This window comes from Sceloporus undulatus, chromosome 4 (genome assembly GCF_019175285.1).
Source record: "Sceloporus undulatus isolate JIND9_A2432 ecotype Alabama chromosome 4, SceUnd_v1.1, whole genome shotgun sequence".
Lineage (NCBI taxonomy): Eukaryota > Metazoa > Chordata > Lepidosauria > Squamata > Phrynosomatidae > Sceloporus > Sceloporus undulatus.
In genome coordinates this window covers 172646343-172665902 of record NC_056525.1, presented here as the reverse complement: position 1 = coordinate 172665902, position 19560 = coordinate 172646343, and the positions used below count along the sequence as shown (strand labels likewise).

The window sequence follows — 19560 nt, the reverse complement described above, 5'->3', positions numbered from 1 at the left end:
GGAGTGTTTTTATTTGTTCATGTCCTTCACTGTTTCTGAAGGCCCTCCATTTTGAGGTCCTTTGTCTTCATTTATTAGGATTAATTTGGACCAGTTTGGATATCTGGTCACCCTCTCCTTTTCCAGGCCATATCCTTCATTTCATTGGGAAACATAGGGACAAAACCCAAATGTCCTCCATTTTGACCCTGACCGAGTAGCCTGAATTTACATCGATGTGAGTGTTTGCATTTAGTCACGGCCTTCCATTTTGAGGTGCCTTGCCCTCCTTTCCAGTTTTAACATTTGGTCACCCTCTCCTTTTCCAGGCCACATCCTCCATTTCCACCTTATGTCCATAAAGAACTGCCGGAGGTCCTCCATTTTGAGCATGACCAAGCAGCCTGAATTTACATTGATGGGAGTGTTTGCATTTAGTAGTGTCCTTCACTCTTCTTGAAGGTCCTCCATTTTGAGGTACTTTGCCCTCCTTTCCACCTTCTGTCCAGGAGGGATTCCCAAAAGTCCTCCATTTTGAGCATGACTAAGCAGCACACATTTAAACTGGTGAGAGGAGTGTTTTTGTTTGGTCATGTCCTCCACTTTTCTTGGAAGGCCCTCCGTTATTTTGAGGTACTTTGCCCTCCTTTCCAGTTTTAACACTTGGCCACCCTTTCTTTTTCCAGCCAGGGCACCTCCTCAACTCCCAAAGGCCCTCCATTTTGGGCATGACTAAGCAGCGTGAATTTACATTGACAGAGGAGTGTTTTTGTTTGGTCATCATGTCCTTCACTATCACTACTGTTTCTGAAGGCCCTCCATTTTGAGGCGAGACCATGGGGCCACCCTTCTTCTTCTTCCTCCCCTCCTTCTTCCCTCAGCGCTGCGGCGGTCTTTCTCTCTCTTCCTCAGCTGCAATGCCGTAGTCACTGGCGGAGGAGGAGGAGAAAGGGGACAGCCGTCCAGGCAAGCTCCCTCCCGGCCAAGAGAGGAAACCAGAGGCCGGGGAAGAGGAGGAGGAGGAGAGCCGGCCGCCCCTTCCCTAATAAAGCCCCCGGGGCTTGGCCTCTTGCTCCCGGCCCTATAAAGACCCAAGGCTCCCTTGCTCCTCTTTGGCCTCAGAGAAGAAGGACGTTTGGGAAAGAGGCAACGAAGAAGAGCCTTCCTCCTTCCTTTAATCGGGCGAAAAGGAGGAGGAGGAGGATGCCCCGAGTCGACGCAGACCTCAAGCTGGACTTTAAAGATGTCCTGCTCAGACCTAAACGGAGCAGCCTCAAAAGCAGAGCCGAGGTCGGTGGGTGGGGGGCTGGGGGCATTCCCTTCCCTTCCCTCCTCCTCCATTTTATGTCTCCTCGCCTCTCTTATTATTCCACGCTTTATTGGCATTTAGGTTGCATCCACACTGGAGAAATAACCCGGTTTGGGACCGCTTTAACTCTTATTCTCTCTCTTTGCTATGGAATTCTGGGAGTTGGAGTTTATTGTGGGGCCCAGAGCTCCGCTCCGCTCCGCTCCGCTCCGCTCCGGGCCCACAACAAACTCCAACTCCCAGAATTCTATAGCAAAGAGACAGACAACAAGTTAAAGCGGTGCCAAACCGGGTTATTTCTCCAGTGTGGATGCAACCTAACGCACCCCTCCCCCCTGTCCTTCCCGCCTTTTGCCTTCTCCTCCTTTTAATCCTCGCAGGGAAATGTAGTTTGTTGCAAGGAAAAGGGTGCATTGGGATTGCATGCTGCGGAGTTCTGGGAAATATAATAGAAAAGGTGAATTGGGTGGCATGCTATGGAATTGTGGGAAATGTAATGGAAAAATACCTTGGCTTGCTTGTTATGAATTCTGGGAAATTAGTTTGTTGTAAGGAAAAGTGTGCCTTGAGTTGCATGCTATGGAATTATGGGAAATGTAGTTTGTTGCAAGGAAAAGGGTGCCTTGGATTGCATGCTGGGAAATTTAATCGAAAAGGTGCCTTGGGATTGCATATAATGGGATTCTGGGAAATATAATGGGAAAGGTGCCTTGGGGTTGCATAACCCTGTTTGACAGCGCTTTTTAACTGGCGTGGCTCCATGCTATGGAATTCTGGGAAATATGGCTTATTGCGAGCTCTGCCTTGCTGTGTTCCACTCTGGTGCTGCAACAAAGGTACATTTCCCAGAATTCCATAGCATGGAGCCACGCCAGTTAAAAAGCGCTGTCAGACCAAATTATTTCACCAGTGCAGGTGCAGCCCAAGGGGACCTTTTCCCTGCATAACCCCCTGAAACCTGGAGGCTGTTTTTTCTTCTCCCTTTCCTCTCACCAAATTGGCTTTTAATTCAGGGAATTTCTTGTAGATTTTGCAAAGGAGCCAGAATGGCGGCCAGTCCGGGAAGAGGAAGGTGACCCAAAAGAGTTGTGTGTCAGATATGGCTAAGCTCCTTGACACTTGTGACACTTGTGACACAAGGTTTTTGCAGAGTTGGGGAGTCAAATTACAAGTTGCAGGCCGGCTGTTTTGTTGTTGGTTTGTGTGTGTGGCTATTAGGGGAGGTCATATTAGAGGTAATGTTTCCTGTGAGGGAAAGGCAGGTCAACTCTCCTCCTGAATAAAATAAAGGCAACACAAAGAGGGAGGATAATGGAGGCACTTTTATGAATCTCCAGAGACAGATATTTGGGTTTTTCAAAACATCTTTTTGTAGGTGATTCCCAAACTCTGGCTTTCCAGGTGCTTTTTGGACTCAGACTATTGGCCAAGATGGTTGAGGCTTCTGGGTGCTGAAGTCCAAAATATAATACAATTATGGGAAACAATTTCACACGTCGCACAAAACCCACCATTTAAGCAGTCACAAAGAAGTACCAGAGTTTGGATGTGGCCCTAAACCAGTGATTCCCAGACGTTGGTCCTCCAGTCATTTTGGACTTCAACTCCCAGAACTCCCAGCCAGCTTGGCCAACAGTTAAGGAATTATGGGGGTTGAAGTCCAAAACACCTGGAGGACACACTTCAGAAGGTATAGATCTATGGAGCTTATCACACAAAAGAGATCGGGAGTTTATCCCGTGAATATCCTGAAAAAATTGCGTAATTACATGAAACAGTTTCACACAACATTTCATAAAACCCACCATTAAAGTGGTCACAAAGAAGTATTAACATGCATCTTTTTACTTTTGGGATTTCAGCGACAATGCATTTCTGATATCACTTTATTTGTGCAATTACGTGTGATAATCATTTACACTATTACTCGCCCTTTTCACTTTATTTGCGTGATGCTTTAAATGCACTTTAATCTCTCTTTAATGCCAAAATTAGCCCTTGTGTGTTTTTAAGTTTTGTGAGAAATTTAGCCTTCTCTGTCAGAGAGCTCTGGTGCCACAACAAACTACAATTCCCAGGATTCCCTAGCACTGAACCAGGACAGTTAAAACGGTCTCAAAGTGACTCATGTCTTCTCATGATGTGGCTAAAATACAACAGCCTCAGTTTCGTCACCTTGGCTTCCAGGGAGAGTTCTAATTTGATCTGTTCAGGGATCCATTTGTTTGTCTTTTTTGGCTGTCTATGCTATCCTTATCACTCTTTTCCAGCACCATATCTCAAATGAGCTGAATGTCTTCTTATCCGCTTTCTTCACTGTCCAGCTCTCACATCCATACATGGTGATGGGGAATACAACGGCTTGGATGATTCTGATTTTAGTGCTCACTTATATATCTTTACTCTTTAGAATCTTTTCCTGTCCTTTTGTCGATACCTTTCCCATTCCTAGCCCTCTTATTTCTTGGCAGCAGTCACCATTCTGGCCAATATTTGATCCTAGGTAGAGGAACCAACTATTTCAATTTCTTCATTGTCTAGAATATAGATTGAGTCTATATGGCCTGTTACAGACTGCCAAAATAAAGCTGCTTCGGTTCTCTTTGGAGGTATGCTATTTAAATGATGCATGGGTCCTAAGAGTCCGGAGGTCACACCAAAGCGACACTCCATTCCTAAGCACTGGAGTGCAGCTTTTGGTGCACCTTCCAGATTGTTAGGACCCCATGCATCATTTAAATAGCATACCTCCAAAGAGACCCGAAGCAGCTTTATTTTGGCAGTCTGTAACAGGCCTAAGTATTCCTTCTGTGGTCATTATTTTTGTTTTCTTTATGTTCAGCATTAAGCCTGCCTTTGCGCTTTTATCTTTCACCATCACTATTAATTGTTCCAAGTCTGTGATGTTTTCCGCTAGTATTATGGTGTTGTCTGCATATCAAGATTGTTGACATTCCTTCCTCCTATCTTCCCTCCCCCTTCTTCTGAGTCTAAACCTGCTATCTGTATGTTTTCTTCATGAAAGTTGAATAAGGAGGATGATAGAATGCATCTTTGTCTGACTCCTTTGCCAGTTGGGAACCAATCTGGGCTTAACTAGCAGCCTTTATTTCTACTAAATGTATTTTCAAGTGAAGACTGCAGGTTTATCTCTCTGTAATTGGTATAATACTGTTAGAAGAGTCTCTGTACTGTGGGCAGATTGTAGCTATTAATGCAAGAGGGTTATCTTGACCTGTGGGATGACCTACCTGTCACCTTGAGAACAACGTTCCAGTGACAAAAGGCACTCAAGTATTATGATGCCTTTTTAAAATGGTGTATTGTAAGGGCTCAAGAAGATGTAAAATTAGTCAAAAATAGTTTTTACTCATTGATACATCTGCTTTTATTTTAAACCTAGTCTTGAACACTTTTGAGCACATAGGTTAATATTAAGTTAATCCACTTTAACATTTATGTTAAATTTGCTTTAAGTACAGGCAGAAGATCGTCTGAGCAGGTGGGAAATACACCATCATACAATAGCAGGAAAACCTGTTTGTCCACCATGAACTGTTGTGCTTTTGGTGAATTTGATCTTTACTTGTCCGCTTCAGTGTGGCCTCAATGGAAGGATTATGTGGCTCTCCAGATATTGTAGAACTGTAATTCCCAGCAGACCTAGCAGCACAGTCAGTGGTGAGGCATGTTCAGCAGTGTCCAGAGGACTATATGATTCCCACCCCTTGCTATTCTTATATGCCTTGTTTACTCTTACTTATGGCGTGCCTAGTCAACCTTACCACAGCTTTCTTGGCAAGATTTATTCCAAGGAGGTTTGTCATTGCCTTGTTCTAAGGTTGAAAGAGTGTGACTTGCCCAAAGTCACCCAGTGAATTTCCATGCCTGAGATTCTGGTCTGCCAGAATCCTAGCCCAAATCACTACTCTAAACCTCCCTTAAGGTTTATCCATCCACATCTGAAATTGTAATATGCAGAGGACTTGGATTGGATGCAGCTTTCTGCAAAATAATAGCAAATACTCAAGACAAATATGGTCCTCCAGATATTGTTGGATTGCAGCTCCAAGCATTCCTCACTATTACCTATGTTTGCTAGAGTTGCTAAAACTGCAATCCAGCTACATCTGGAGGACTCCATGTACTGCCTTTGTTCTCATTGACCAGAATAATATTTCTTATAATTGGCCCAACATTCCTTACTATTGGCTGTGCCAGCTAGCAGTCCTGGGATCTGGAATCCAACAGCATTTGGAGAGACATATAATTCCTATCTCTGGTATAATGGATGGAGTGGCAGCGAAAGTAAGGATTCCATCCATATATATTTAGTTGAGACTCCCACTGAACCTCACAGGATTTAGTTCCAAGCAAGTTATAACAGGGATGAGAAGACTATCCCATCTAATGTTGCTGTACTCCAGCTCCTGTTGCCCCCAGCAGACATATCAACCAGTTGGGAATGATGGGAGATTTGCCCCCACATCAGGGCAGTTGCAAGTCCCACATCCTTAATATATAGAATTGGTCTGTATGTTGTGATTATGACTGACTTTAAATTCTCTCTTTTCCTGTTACATTCTCTTCTGGTGCAAAGGATCCCCCCTCCCCCAAAAGGGACATCTTGTTGTCTAGTTTGGCAGTTCTACCTATAGTTATATACAGCTTATTTTTACAAAACATCTCATGATGTTAATTGAATGAATACAGGAGAATCATGGTCAGACAAGACCTAGGAAATACAAATAACTCATGGGTATGCTGTTTCTCTGGGGGAAATGAAACCAGCTATTGGTTATTTGTGTGCATTAATATATGTGAGATCCATCTCCTCCTAATCAAGCCCAGGGTTCGATTTCCAGCTTGGCCATGAAACCCACTGGGTAACCTTGGGTAAGTTGCACTCTCTCAGCCTCAGGGGGAGGTGATGGCAAACCTCCTCTGAATAAATCTTGCCAAGAAAACCTCATGATAGGTTTGCCTTAAGTCAGAAATAACTTAAAGGCACGCAACAACAATATATAACCATAGTCAATAATGCCAAATTAGGCAGATTTAGTTGCAGGCAGGCTTGTCTTTTGGATGTATGGGATTAGATTGGGGCTAACAGTTATAATATTACATTTGAAAGGGACTAGTGACTATGGTGCAAAACAGATGGCCAAAAGGGCTGCTATTGGACTACGTTGGGGGTGTGGTGTTAAGATGATGCATGCCCTGAACGTGACTGGAATCTGCCCCAAAGCTACTCCAAGGCAAAAGAACCAGGTCAAAAAGGAGCAGACAAAACCCGCTCCTTTTGCTGGCCCAGTTCAAAACCATGGTGGCAGCCTGGATCAGGGTTGGGCGCATGTGGTCATCACGGCCCCAGCATGAACAGTGCCAGCGCAGCCCTGCCATGGTTTTTTTTGGCCTTTCTGCTTGAGACCCAAGTGATAGGGGTTTTTGAGTGCCATAGAAAAGGACTCTAGGAATTTTTATTTAAAACTTTCTTTGAAGATTGTGTTGGAAAGATGACGCTGGTTGCTCCCAAATGGAAAGTCACTGGATAATGGGCTTCCCTGTGATGAAGGAGGTCCAGAATTCTGTAATGGCATGTACTGGAAATAGTATTTGGAAAATTCATATTTTGCTTTTTGGTACGCTGATTGTAGAGATAGAAAACAATGATACAAAATACAGTAATAAAACAATTTCAAAACCAGTATGCAGAGAAACTACAGAGAAGCCAGTAAGATGAAATGTAACAAGACTGAGAATATTAAATAGGAACAGTGTGTCTAAATAAGTATTTAAAGCCTGATTAAAATCACCAAAATCCTTGATCTGATGGATCTTAGTAGCATCTGTTTCCATAATCAGGGAATTGCCCAGGAAATTGATCAATGAGAGATCAAGAGCTGAATCTTAATAACTACATACAAGAAAAGATGCTTTCTCAAATTCTGTAGAATCAGAGTTGGAAGGGACTGCAAGGGCCAGATTGTAAGGGACTAAACCAAAGATAATTCTTAGCGAATTTATCCTGAAAGCAAATAAGTAATCAGTATGGTTTATATAAAATTAGTATAATAATTCCCAATAGCAATTAACCTGGTTGGTACATTGTACATAAGCTGCAGCTTCTCCTTTTCCTGGACATGTCCTACATTTCAACCTTCTGTTCAGGAGGAATTTCAAAATGTATTCCGTTTTGAGCATGAATAGGAAGCATGAATTTGCATTTATATGAGTGTTTTTAGCTTTTCTTTGGTCATGTCCTCCATTTTTCTGGAATGTTCTCCATCTTACGGTGCCTTGTCCTCCTTTACGGTTAGGGCATCTGATTACTCTGCTTCTGATCAGCTTTAAAGAACAGTCCCATGTTAAGCACATGGCTATCCAGTTGGGGAGTTTTCAGGGCACATACCACATTAGAGAAGTCCCTTTCTTTCAGGAAAGAGTGTAGCTGGTGAAAAAGCCAAAGTTGATGTGATTTTTTTTTTTTTTTTGGCCTTTGCCTCAAATTGATCTGAATCTAGAACCATTCCCAAAGTATAAACCTGCTATTTTTGTGAGAATGTAATTTCATTGGTTGCATTTGCTGAATAGTTGAGCCCAGATGATACACGCATGTTAAGAATTCCAAGCTCTTAATATGCTTTAAACCATTTATTGGAAAACAATATCAGCAAAGTGGTTGGTTAAAAAATATATGCTTCATTCCTGTAAGCATGTACTATGGGACAAGCTGCAGAAACTAACAAAGGGAAACAACTGTTTATTAGAATTAACCTTCTTTTTGCTGTTCACATTTCCTATCTTATGCATCTAGTTTGTATTAGAGGGTTTTTTTTGCCTTTGAATGCTGTTACAATAACTCTTATCCTTGCTGGTATTACTAATGCACTTGTTTTTTTTTACAGGTTGACCTTATGCGTATCTTCACATTCCGTAACTCTAAGCAAACATACACTGGGATCCCCATTATTGTAGCAAATATGGACACTGTGGGCACTTTTGAAATGGCACAGGTTATGACTAAAGTAAGTACCTTTTAATTTTCTTTCACCAGCAATAAGTAAATAAAATAAATAAAATCCCACATCAAGGACATGTAGCATAATTTTATATTTATTGTCTTATGCCTCAGTTGCTACCATGTTGTTAGAGAAATGTGATCTTGCACATTCAGATGCTCATTGTGCATTTATGTATGATGTGCAACCATGCAATCACTGCATACTGTGCAGTGATGCATAACAAGCAATGCACAACTATATACAGTGGTACCATATGTATTATGCTTATTTTATAACCTTTAGCTGAATAGAGTAGTTACGCAGCAGCCACACACACACACACACACACACACACGTGTAAAATACAATTTTTTGCTCCCTAGTTCCTCTAAGATAAAAACATACCCGCGTGTGTGTGCATGAGTGCTGTTGGCAAGGTCACTTGCCTGATCTGTTTTGTTTATTTTAGACATCTCTATCACTGCAATTTTTTGTGAGCAGATTTTGGAATTCAGAAGCGTTATTCAGCCTTCCTAAATGACATTAAATTCAGTGGTGCTTGTTGTTTATGTTGTTGAAACGCCACTTGGTTGAGCCAGTTTTTCTTATCTTTCTTCTCACACCATTATGAGTGCTCTGTCCCTGGCTTCTAAATAGCCAGTGCCTTCCTGAAACTTCATGAAAACATCTTCTCATGTTCCAGGAGGATAGGTGTGGCTCAGGCTAGCTGAGATGCATCTGAAGCCTGTCACTCGCTCATTGTACACCAGAGTTTTTGTCTGTTATCTTATTCAGTCCTGCAGTATTTTTTTCAAGGCTTTATTTTTCATAGGTAGGCATAGCTTGGTTTCTTTGAGGTATGGTCCTGGCCAGCAATATGATTTGGCAGGCAAGCCTGGATTTTTGTCTCTTCCCCTCAGTCAGGCACCACTGTCTTTTTCTTACTAGTGTCTGACGATGGATGGGGCCTAGCCTAGCTCTAACCTGGGACTAATACATTATTATATAACTGCATTTACTCTGTAGACACAAATAGGACATTTAAAAAAAATCTATTGTACCCATGCTATTATGCTACCATCCTCAACCCATTTTTCCCCTGAAGTATACTCTTGCTGTTAGAGTTGTGGAGAAGCATAGCCTCATTCCCATGCCCTATATGGTTCAGTGACATGATTTAGAGACATATATGAAGTAGTTAGTGTACAATTTTACAGAATTCATTATTTTGGAAAGTCTCTTGTTTAGCAGTTTCAATGCAGAATCTTGCAAGTGTGGAACGGTGGAAACTACTGATTTTTTGTTTGTTTGTTTGTTCATTGCTTTAGGAACCCTTGAGTACTAGGAGGTGATGTAGAAATACCTTAAATAAATAAAAACAATAAAACAAGAAATAGGAAACTGACCTCAAGCCTGCATTTGGGCAAAGATTTTCCACATTCCCTCATATATATGTGACAATAGAAATCTGCAGGAATGCTATTTCTGCAGGCAGAAGTGAGAAGGTTATTTTTAAGAAGAATGAAATCATCCAAAACTGAGCAATGGTAGAATGATGATAGGGCAGTCAAAACAGCATTTTGCCACTGCTCTTTATGGATGATGATTTACTTTTCTTAAAAGTAACTTTTCAAATGCTGAGTTCCTTCCCCTCCAAATGTTCTTGAGTCATATACCACTATTGGTATGTTGAACTGCAGCCATGGATGTGTGTGTGTGTTGCCTTATCAAATGGCATAATGATATTAATGTACTGCTTTTTTTTTTCTTCTTCTTCTTCCTAGTATGCAATGTTCACAGCAATACACAAACATTACTCTCTAGAACAGTGGAAGTTGTTTGCAAGCAATCATCCAGAATGCCTAGAGGTATATTTTCATGTAGTTAATTATTGAGTATAGTTACTATGTTTCTTGGAATTTGGGCGTGGGGGGGTTCAAACATATAACATGGGAAACCTGTAGACCTGTATTGGTTCTTAGAGAGTCCTGAATTTGTTCCAAGTGAGTATTTTGTAAGGGAAAAATGTGTTCGGGAAGAATTGTGTTAAATTGATTTTCTGACACTAAGGACAGTACTTCTGTGGCATATTTGCTTTAAAAAAGCTTTGCTGTAGCAGATTTTTTGAGAGGTTGAGAAGGAAAAAAACCTAAAAATTTGTCCAGTAAACGGGAACATACTTGCCATAAAACAGTTATAATAAATCCTAGTGTTGTTAGAATAGATGAGAATGACGCTGTATTTACACTGCAGAATTAACATAGTTTGACTCCACTTTAAATACCATGACTCAGTACTATGAAATCCAGGATTTGTAGTTTTGGGAGATATTTAGCTTTCTCTGTCAGAGAGCTTTGGTGCTACTAGAAATTCCAGGATCCTATAGGATGGAGCCAAGACAGTTAAACCGGTGTCAAACTACATTAATTCTGCAGTGTGGTAGCATCCTGAAAACAAATAAACACTTGTAGATGTCCAGGTACTAGAACAATGCAAACCTGAACTCTCACTAGAAACCATAACAGCTAATCATAAGTGATCCTACTATGGACACGTAATAAGATGACATGTTGTTCTTGTGTGCTTTCAAATTGTTTCCAACCTATGGAGAACCTTAGGTGAACCTATCATGCGTTTTTCTAGGGAAGAATTGGGTTTGCCCCACTCAGCTGTAGAAATCCACCTTGGGCAAGTGACACTCTCGCAGCCTCAGACGAAGGCAAAGTAAAGGAGATGATGTGACTCAGTAGAAAAGACACTATTCAGTAAAGTAGAAGGCAACCAGAAAAGAAAAAGAGCATATTACAGATGGATGGGTGCAATCAAGGAAGCCACATCTCTTTATTTGCAAAACCCAAGCAAGGTTGTTCATAACAGGATCTTTTGGAGGTCTTTCATTCATAGGGTCACCGTGTGATGAACCTGATTTGATGTTCAATAAAAACAACAATGCAATACAGATACAGTCAAAATACCAGTGATGCAGATCCCTGTAGGTCATTAATACTTATGATTAGGTAAATTAACATAAAATTAGGTAGTAATTATGATAGAATGTTGTCACTTTTGGTTTCTTGCATTTCAAAAGTACTTTTAAAAGTACAGTATTTTTCATAAAGTATCAGTAGTGAACCCTCCAGAGCCAGCATAGTAGTTGGGGTATGACTCTGGAGACCAGGTTTTGAATCCTCGCTTGGTCATGGACAAGTCACTGGGTGACATTGGGCAAGTCACACTCTCTCAGCCTTAGAGGAAGGCCATGGCAAAAATCCCTCTGAACAAATCTTGCCATGAAAACCCTGTGGCCATCATAAATTGGAAATGACTTGAAGGCACATAACAAGTGAACCCTCCCGAAAGCAATGAAGAGGCCTGTAGCACTTCAAGGTCCAGAAATATACATTATGGCTATATTATATGTTGTAATTGTGGACTAGAATCCAGCATTTCTAGATTTATAGGATAGGTCTTAAAAGTGCTGAAGTTTACTCAGATCTCCTATATGGGACCAAAGAAGGGGAAAGAAAACTCCATTCTTAGCTTTCCCCATTTCTTTATTTTCTTTGAGCACTACCATAAACTTTATCTCAAAAACTACCTCCTCTCAAGAGATACCAAAGAGGAAAAAGGCTACTATGCCCTTAGTGATGCATTGTTTATACCTCAGGTAGTGGTGATTCCAATAACATTTCTCCCATCTAAGCATAGTTAAAGCATAGTTTCTGCTTCTTTATTCTTCTCCCCCTTCCTCCCATGTTGTTCTTGTTATCTTTCAAATATGGCTTCCCCATTATAGTTTTTGTTTTGTTTTGTTTTACAAGATTTATTCAGAAGAGGCTTGCTTTCCTCTGAGGCTGGGAAACTGACCTATCCAAGATCATCCAGTGGGTTTCTATGGCTAAGTGAAGTTTTGAACTCTGGTCTTCGAGAGTCCTAGGCTGCTGCCACACTTCAAAATTAATGCAGCTTGACACTACTTTAACTGTTATGGCTGCAGCCTATGGAATCGTGGGATTTGTAGTTTGATGGGGCACCAGAGCTTTCTGTTAGAGAAGGCTAAATATCAGGCAAAACTACAAATTCCACAGCATTGAGCAGTCAAAGTGGTGTCAAACTGCAATAATTTGCACTGTAAATGCAGTTCTAGTCCAACATTCGAGCTACTGTTTGTTGTTGTTAACCACCCTCGAGTCGATTTCAATCCATGTGGATGAGACATCTCCAAGACTCCCTGTCCTCCACTGTTCTGCTTAGTTGCTGCAAAGTCATACCCATGACCTCCTCTATGTCACCATAAAACCCCCAAACATCAAACTTTTCCACTTTCCAGTGGCACTGCCAGAGAGAAGAAACCACCATTCTTCACCTCCAAGCCTTCTTGGACACATAGCCTGAACTCTTTTGCATCACAGTTCCCCCCAGTTGGGGTGAGAGCAGCAGCAGAATAAAGAAGCCTCCCCCCATAATCTGTCCAGGGTTTAGCCAGAAAAGTAAAAGGGTGCTCAACATGAGGATAATGGAGCACAGAATAGGGGAATTTCAGCACAGAATAAGTAAAGAGATAGTACAGGAATATCTGGTTAATCTAAATAAATATAAGGCTCCAGGACCAGATGAACTACATCCAAGGGTATTAAAAGAACTGGCAAATGTAATATCAGAGCTTTTGCCAATAATCTTTGGCGGGTTATAAACCGCCATAAAGTACGCGCTCTGTGCGTACTAGGGTTAGGAAGGTTCTTACCTTCCTGACGGCCCTTCCTCCCAGTACGTGCAGAGCGCGGACTTTATAGCAGCGCCCATCCACATGGGCGCCGCCATTTTGACGTCTTGGATGCTGTGCGTCCAGACGTGTCGCGGCGGAAGTGACGCCGCGAGGGCACACTCCGCCCCTCGCGGCGCCACTTCCGCGTTCCGAAAAGGAGCGCCATTTCAGCACTCCTTTTTCGCTGCACGGGGAAGCCTCGCGGTCTGGCCGCTGGGGCTTCCCTACACAGCGAATGGCGGCGGCGGGGAAACGGCCCCTTGAGGGCTGTTTGTAACCCTCCTTTGAGAACTCCTGGAGAACAGGAGAAGTCCCAGTAGACTGGAGGAGGGCAAATGTTGTCCCTATCATCAAAAAGGGGAGGAAAAGAGGTTCCCAACAATTATCGTCCAGTTAGTCTGACATCAGTACCAGGGAAGATTCTAGAACAGATCATTAAACAGAGAGTCTGTGAACACCTAGAAGGCAATGCCATAATCACAAAAAGTCAACATGGGTTTCAGAGAAACAAGTCATGCCAGACAAAACTAATCTCTCTCTCTGTTTTTTTTTTTTGGATAAAATTACCAACTTGGTAGATGAAGGGAACGCTGTGCACATAATATATCTTGTTTTCAGTAATGCTTTTGACAAGGTTTCCCATGACATTCTTGCAAACAAGCTAGTGAAATGTGGGCTGGACAAAATAATTGTTGCATGGATTTGTAACTGATTGACTGGCCGAACCCAAAGGGTGCTCAACAATGGCTCATTTGCATCCTGGAGAGAAGTGACCAGCAGGGTACCACAGGGTTCTGTCCTGGGCCCAGTGCCATTCAACATCTTTATCAATGACTTGGATGACAGAATTGGGGGGCATACTTATCAAATTTGCAGATGATACCATACTAGGAGGAATAGCTAATACTCCTGAGGACAGGATCAAAATTCAAAATGACCTTAATAGATTAGAAAACTGGGCCAAAGCTAACAAAATGAATTTCAACACAGAGAAATGTAAGGTACAGTGGTACCCCGGGTTACGAATTTAATTTGTTCCGCGGCGCCGTTCGTAACCCGAAAGATTTCGCAACCCGAAAAAGCCATAGCGCTGGAAAGCCGCGATTTCGTGCGAAAAAGCGCCGAAAAGCACCAAATTTTTTTCCGTAAGCCGGAAAAAAAAAACGTAACCCGGAACAGTTTTTTCCTATCTAATTTTTTCATATCCCGGAAATTTCGTAACGCGGTCATTTCGTATCCCGGGGTACCACTGTACTGTACTTAGGGCAGAAAAATGAAATGCACAGATATAGGATGGGAGACACTTGGCTGAATGAAACTATGTGTGAAAGGGATCTGGGAGTCCAAGTAGACCACAAGTTGAACATGAGTCAGCAGTGCGATGCGGCAATTAACAAGGCCAATGCGGTTTAGGCTGCATCAATAGAAGTATAGTGTCTAGAATGATCAAGGGAAGTAATAGTGCCACTCTATTCTGCTCTGGTCAGGCCCCACCTGGAATATTGTGTCCAGTTCTGGGCACCACAATTTTAAAATGATGTGGAGAAACTGGAGCGTGTCCAAAGGAGGGCGACCAAAATGGTGAAGGGTCTGGAAACCATGGCCTGTGAGGAACGACTTAGGGAGCTGGGGATATTTAGCCTGTAAAAGAGAAGGCTAAGAGGTGATATGACAGTCCTGTTTAAATATTTGAAGGGATGTCATATTGAAGAGGGAGCAAGCTTGTTTTCTGCTGCTCCATAGACTAGGGCCCAGAGCAATGGATGCAAGCTATAGGAAAAGAGATTCCACCTCAACATTAGGAGGAACATCTTGACAGTAAGGGCTGTTCGACAGTGGCACACACTCCCTTGGAGTGTAGTGAAGTCTCCTTCCCTGGAGGTCTTCAAACGGAGGCTGGATGGCCATCTGTCGGGCATGCTTTGATTGAGAGTTCCTGTATGGCAGGGGGTTGGACTGGATGGCCCTTGTGGTCCCTTCCAACTCTATTATTCTATGATTCTGTGATTCTACTCTTTTAGACTACACCTCCCTGAATTTCCACATTGGCATAATTAGCTGGAAATTCTGTGAGCTTTACTCCAAAAAAGCAACTCTTCAAGTTCTACACCATGCTCACAATTTTGAATATGTCAGCCATGGTAAGAGCTCCCAGTTTGCAGTTTTTCTCAAAGGGACTGCAAAAGACTTGATACAGAGACCTCTGATAGTCTGACATGTATAGGAATGCCCAATATGTCTAGTGACACCAGCAGACAGTTTCTTCCAGCCATTTTTCAGTTCCATTGGTTTCTCCTTATAAATTCTGTAACTTCTGTGACAGCCAGAATCCCTGCATTCCTCCTGCCCTAAGGAGTTGATTATTCCTCAGATTTTTTTCCTGCAACACATTAATGCTATGTTCAAATTATGATACAATATCTGAATGCAAAGAATGACAAAGAAATGTTTACCCTACTTGATATGCATACTCTTTGTTCAGCATAATCCAGCAAAAATGAGACACCCCCCCCAAAAAAAGCCTAGACTACAAATGCAACAAAATGAGATGGTAGATGTGCTAACAGATTTCAGGGTGCAGGTGGGGTGCACATTCACCATTTTTTAAAAGCTTGTACAAAATTCCCTGTCAGCATGTACACAAACAAGCAGCACATCAGGGAGAAGTTCTTATGCCACTTTCCTTTTCCACTGATTTTCTATTTCCATTGTGCTGTCCCCCCCCCTCAAGAAACGCAGGGATTTCAAAACAGGTTCTGCTACCTGAGCTTTGAAATGACCAAGTCAGCTTTGACCAGTTCAATACTTAATATAATCCTATGCATGTATGGAGTTGTACTATTAAAATAGGGGCATGTCCAGACTGACTGAAAAGTCCTAGATTTTGCTTCTATACTTTCAGATTTTGTACTGGATTAAATATAAACCAATCTGGGAAGCTGATAGAAAAAAAAATCTCTGATTGTACCCAGAGCTGATAGAAAATAATCTGGGTTAAGCAAAACATGTGTGTATCTCAAAAATAAAATTGGAAAGAACAGGAACAAAATATGGGATTTTCTGTCTTCTGTCAGGATGCACCCATATCAGTATTAAAAAAGGGGCAAAAATGAAACTAGCATTAAAAAGCAAAATAGAACTGAAGAAGACCACAATATAAATATTTATAAATAAATACACATAAACACATGATTTCAACATGCCATGTCTGCAGATTCATATTGTGCTGTTATTCTATGCACGTGTACTCAAAAAGTAAGTTTTGCTGTGTTCAGATGATCTTATTCCCTAATTAATGTGTGTAGGACTATAGCCTTAATAAATAAGTGATTCATGAATGAAATATGAAAGAAAATTTTGTAAAACATTTAAGTCATCTGAATAACTAGGCAACTGAGGAAAAAGTGCGTATTGCATTGAAGAAATAAAGGAAACTGAATTGACGAAAATGAACATAATTTTTTTTCTTTTCTAGGTACAGAATATGAATATATCTTGAAAAGAATGACAAAAATTTTATTTAAGTAAAAATGGAAATGCTCCAGTGATCAAACAGGAGATAATGGGCTAAAACTATAGTGTTGCTGGTACATGTTATGACCCCATTCTCATTCCTCTGCAGTTCTGTGAGCTGCCTGAAAACTGGTGCATAGTTTTTTTAGTGTGATCAGAGGGTTGGAGTTCTAAGGTTGCCCCCTATAATCCCCTACAATAGATTTTCCTTTTCTGCTAGAAGGCATCCATCATCAATGCATTATGCACCATCCAAACCAAAGCAGGGAAACAGGAGAAAAAAGCTGAACAAATGGTTTGGGTATGTGACAGAAAGAAGTGGGAATTTTGTCTTGGAAACATGCTTGAAAATAATCTGCTGAAGTCCTAAATGGTTGACATAATAAGCATTTTTGAAGAACAGATAAATAAAATGTATTGATAGACCTACTAAACTTCTGTGCTCCAGTGACAACAATATTATGAATGTATTAATGGGCAGCATAGTTAGGAAGAGAGAATTCCTTTTGCCCCTCAAGTGGCAGATCCATATACCAGCTACAGATTTCCAGATCTTTAGACGTTTGGGTTGGTGTTATAAGGTTAGATTTGAAAATCTTCTTTTCTTGCCCCTTCTTTCTTTCTTTTGAGGTATTATAAGATTTGATTTAGTCACAGCAAGTTTCTTCTGCAGAAAACATTATTGACCTCATTTTTATGAAATCTGCTGATTATTCTCATCTTCTCTTTCCAGCATGTAGCAGTGAGCTCAGGCAGTGGAATTGCTGACTTCGAGAGGCTGACAAATATAGTAGAGGCCATTCCACTTATCAAATACATTTGCCTTGATGTGGCCAATGGTTATTCAGAACACTTTGTGGAATTTGTGAAAGCTGTCCATGCCAGATTTCCCAAGCACACCATCATGGTAGGTATGACAAGGAAAGCTGTGACATCGTAGATAGATTAGTGTGTATTTGGCAAAAAAATTATTGACGGGTGTTTTCATGCCATGCATATTCTGTAACTCCATTTCCTTTTGTTAATATCATTAATTGTTACAGGTTGAGCAACCCTTATCTGGAATTCCAGTATCCAAAATACTCCAAAATCCAAAATTGTCTACATAAGTGGCTGAGATAGTGGCATCTCTGCTTTCTGTTGATTCAGTGTATACAAACTTTTTTCTTGTACAGAATAATTAAAAATATTATCTATAAAAATACCTTAAAGTTATGTGTATAAGGTGTAGATGAAACATAAATGCATTTCATGTTTAGAATGAGCCCCATCTCCAAGACATCTCATTATGTATATGCAAATATTCCAAAATCTGAAAAAATCCAAAGTCCAAAACACTTCTGATCCCAAGCATTTTGGAGAAGGGAGACACAACCTGTACTGCTTTCTGCCTGTTTTACAGACAGGTTGCCAAGATAAGGTGATAGTAGTAATGATTTAGTAAGGGCACTTCAGTGGAAATTAGTTTGTTGCTCACTACTAGGAATATGTGTCCTCAGTGAAGAAAGTTAAATCCTGAAATTTGAATAGACTTTGAAAACTGTGAAGGGAAAAAATTATATCTCTACTGACTGGTGTCAGTGAGTGTAGGCAGCAACATTGTTGTGATTCTTACTCTGTACAAGGCAGCTTCCTAGACTATTGAAACTGGTTATTCTTAAACATACCCTTTGTTGAATTGAAAAGCACTGATAAAGCTGAGACTGAAAATAATCCTGAAGTTTAGTAAGAGGAGCTATTGAAGGGGAAGTACCATATTAAATGCCAAATAGGGTAGGATGACTGGCAGTTTTGTTTTGTCACTCAATTTGGTTTTAGTGGCAGAAAAAACTCAAATTCTTTCATAAATTTATGAAGAAATTCAAAAATTTTGAATTGTTCCTATCAAAGATGACTCAGACGAAATTCATAACAAAACTGATTGTGTTGGCAAAATAGAGCAGGTATAAATTTTTTTCTGGTATGGAGAAGATCCTGTTGAACTTGCTTGCTGTATAGCTGTTCAAAATGAGAAATCTGGCACAGAATATAAGAGTAAGCAACCCTAATTCAGTAGCATAAAAATTGCTGAATAAAGAAGGTTTCTAAGCCAGGCTTTTAAGTGAAGCACTCAAGATGGGCAAATATGTCTGTTTTACTTTCTCACACATTTAATATTTTAAAATCTCAAGTTTTTTTCAGTTGGATTTATGAAGAAATGTGCAGATCTTACGCAGTTTTTACCAAAAACATACTAAATGAAATTCTCAGCTGTTTGCATTAGCCAGCTCCAACAGGTACAGCTTTTCCCAATATGGAAAGGGTTTTGTGGTGGGGAAAAAGTGGCAACTGTAATTCAGTACCACAAACATGGCTGAATAAATAAAAATTCCAACAAAGACTTCAAAGAGTTAGGCCTTAAGTGGGCAACTTTTGTGTCAAGATGTTGTTGGACTTGAATTCCCATTAGCCCTAGTTAGCCTAGCCCAGGGGTCGGCAACCTACGGCCCGCGGGCCGCATCCGGCCCGCGGGCACCATAGGAGCGGCCCCAGGCCAGCCCTGCTGTCGATTGCCACCGCCGGTGCGCCCGTTCCCCGCCCCTCAGAGCCGGTTTCTGCCCTCCCTGAGGGGCGGGGAAAGCACTGGGGCAGCCGGTGCTGGCCTTCCCCCGCCCCTCAGGGCCGGCCTCTGCCCTCCCTGAGGGGCGGGGAAAGCGCTGGAGCAGCCGGCGCTGGCCTTCCCCCCGCCCTGTGGAGAAGCCTTGGCCCTCCCAGAGCGCGGGGAGAGGCAGTGGCGCCACCGGCCTGGGGAGAGGGAGGCGGGGGTCCCCCTCGCCCTTCTCTCCAAGCCCGCGGTTGCTCCACAACCGCGGGCCTGGAGAGAAGGACAAGGGGGCAGGAAGAGGAGGAGGAGCAGGGAGGAAGGAAGGAAGGAGCAAGAAGGAGGAAGAAGAAGGAAGAAGAAAGAAGCAGGAGGAGAAGGGAGGGAGGGAGGGAGGGAGGGAGGGAGG

At 41.8% G+C, this 19560-nt stretch overlaps 1 protein-coding gene across 1 annotated transcript in view; it reads left to right on the top strand.

Annotated features, from left to right (window-relative positions):
* Nucleotides 1–928: 928 nt before the first annotated feature.
* GMPR (guanosine monophosphate reductase) overlaps nucleotides 929–19560 on the top strand; it is a 35321-nt gene continuing 16689 nt past the window's right edge. The window contains exons 1-4 of the mRNA XM_042465298.1: nucleotides 929–1269; nucleotides 8197–8316; nucleotides 10077–10160; nucleotides 17304–17477. Coding sequence (XP_042321232.1) covers nucleotides 1183–1269; nucleotides 8197–8316; nucleotides 10077–10160; nucleotides 17304–17477 — 465 coding nt within the window. The 5' untranslated portion in view covers nucleotides 929–1182. The remainder of the gene's footprint in view (nucleotides 1270–8196; nucleotides 8317–10076; nucleotides 10161–17303; nucleotides 17478–19560) is intronic.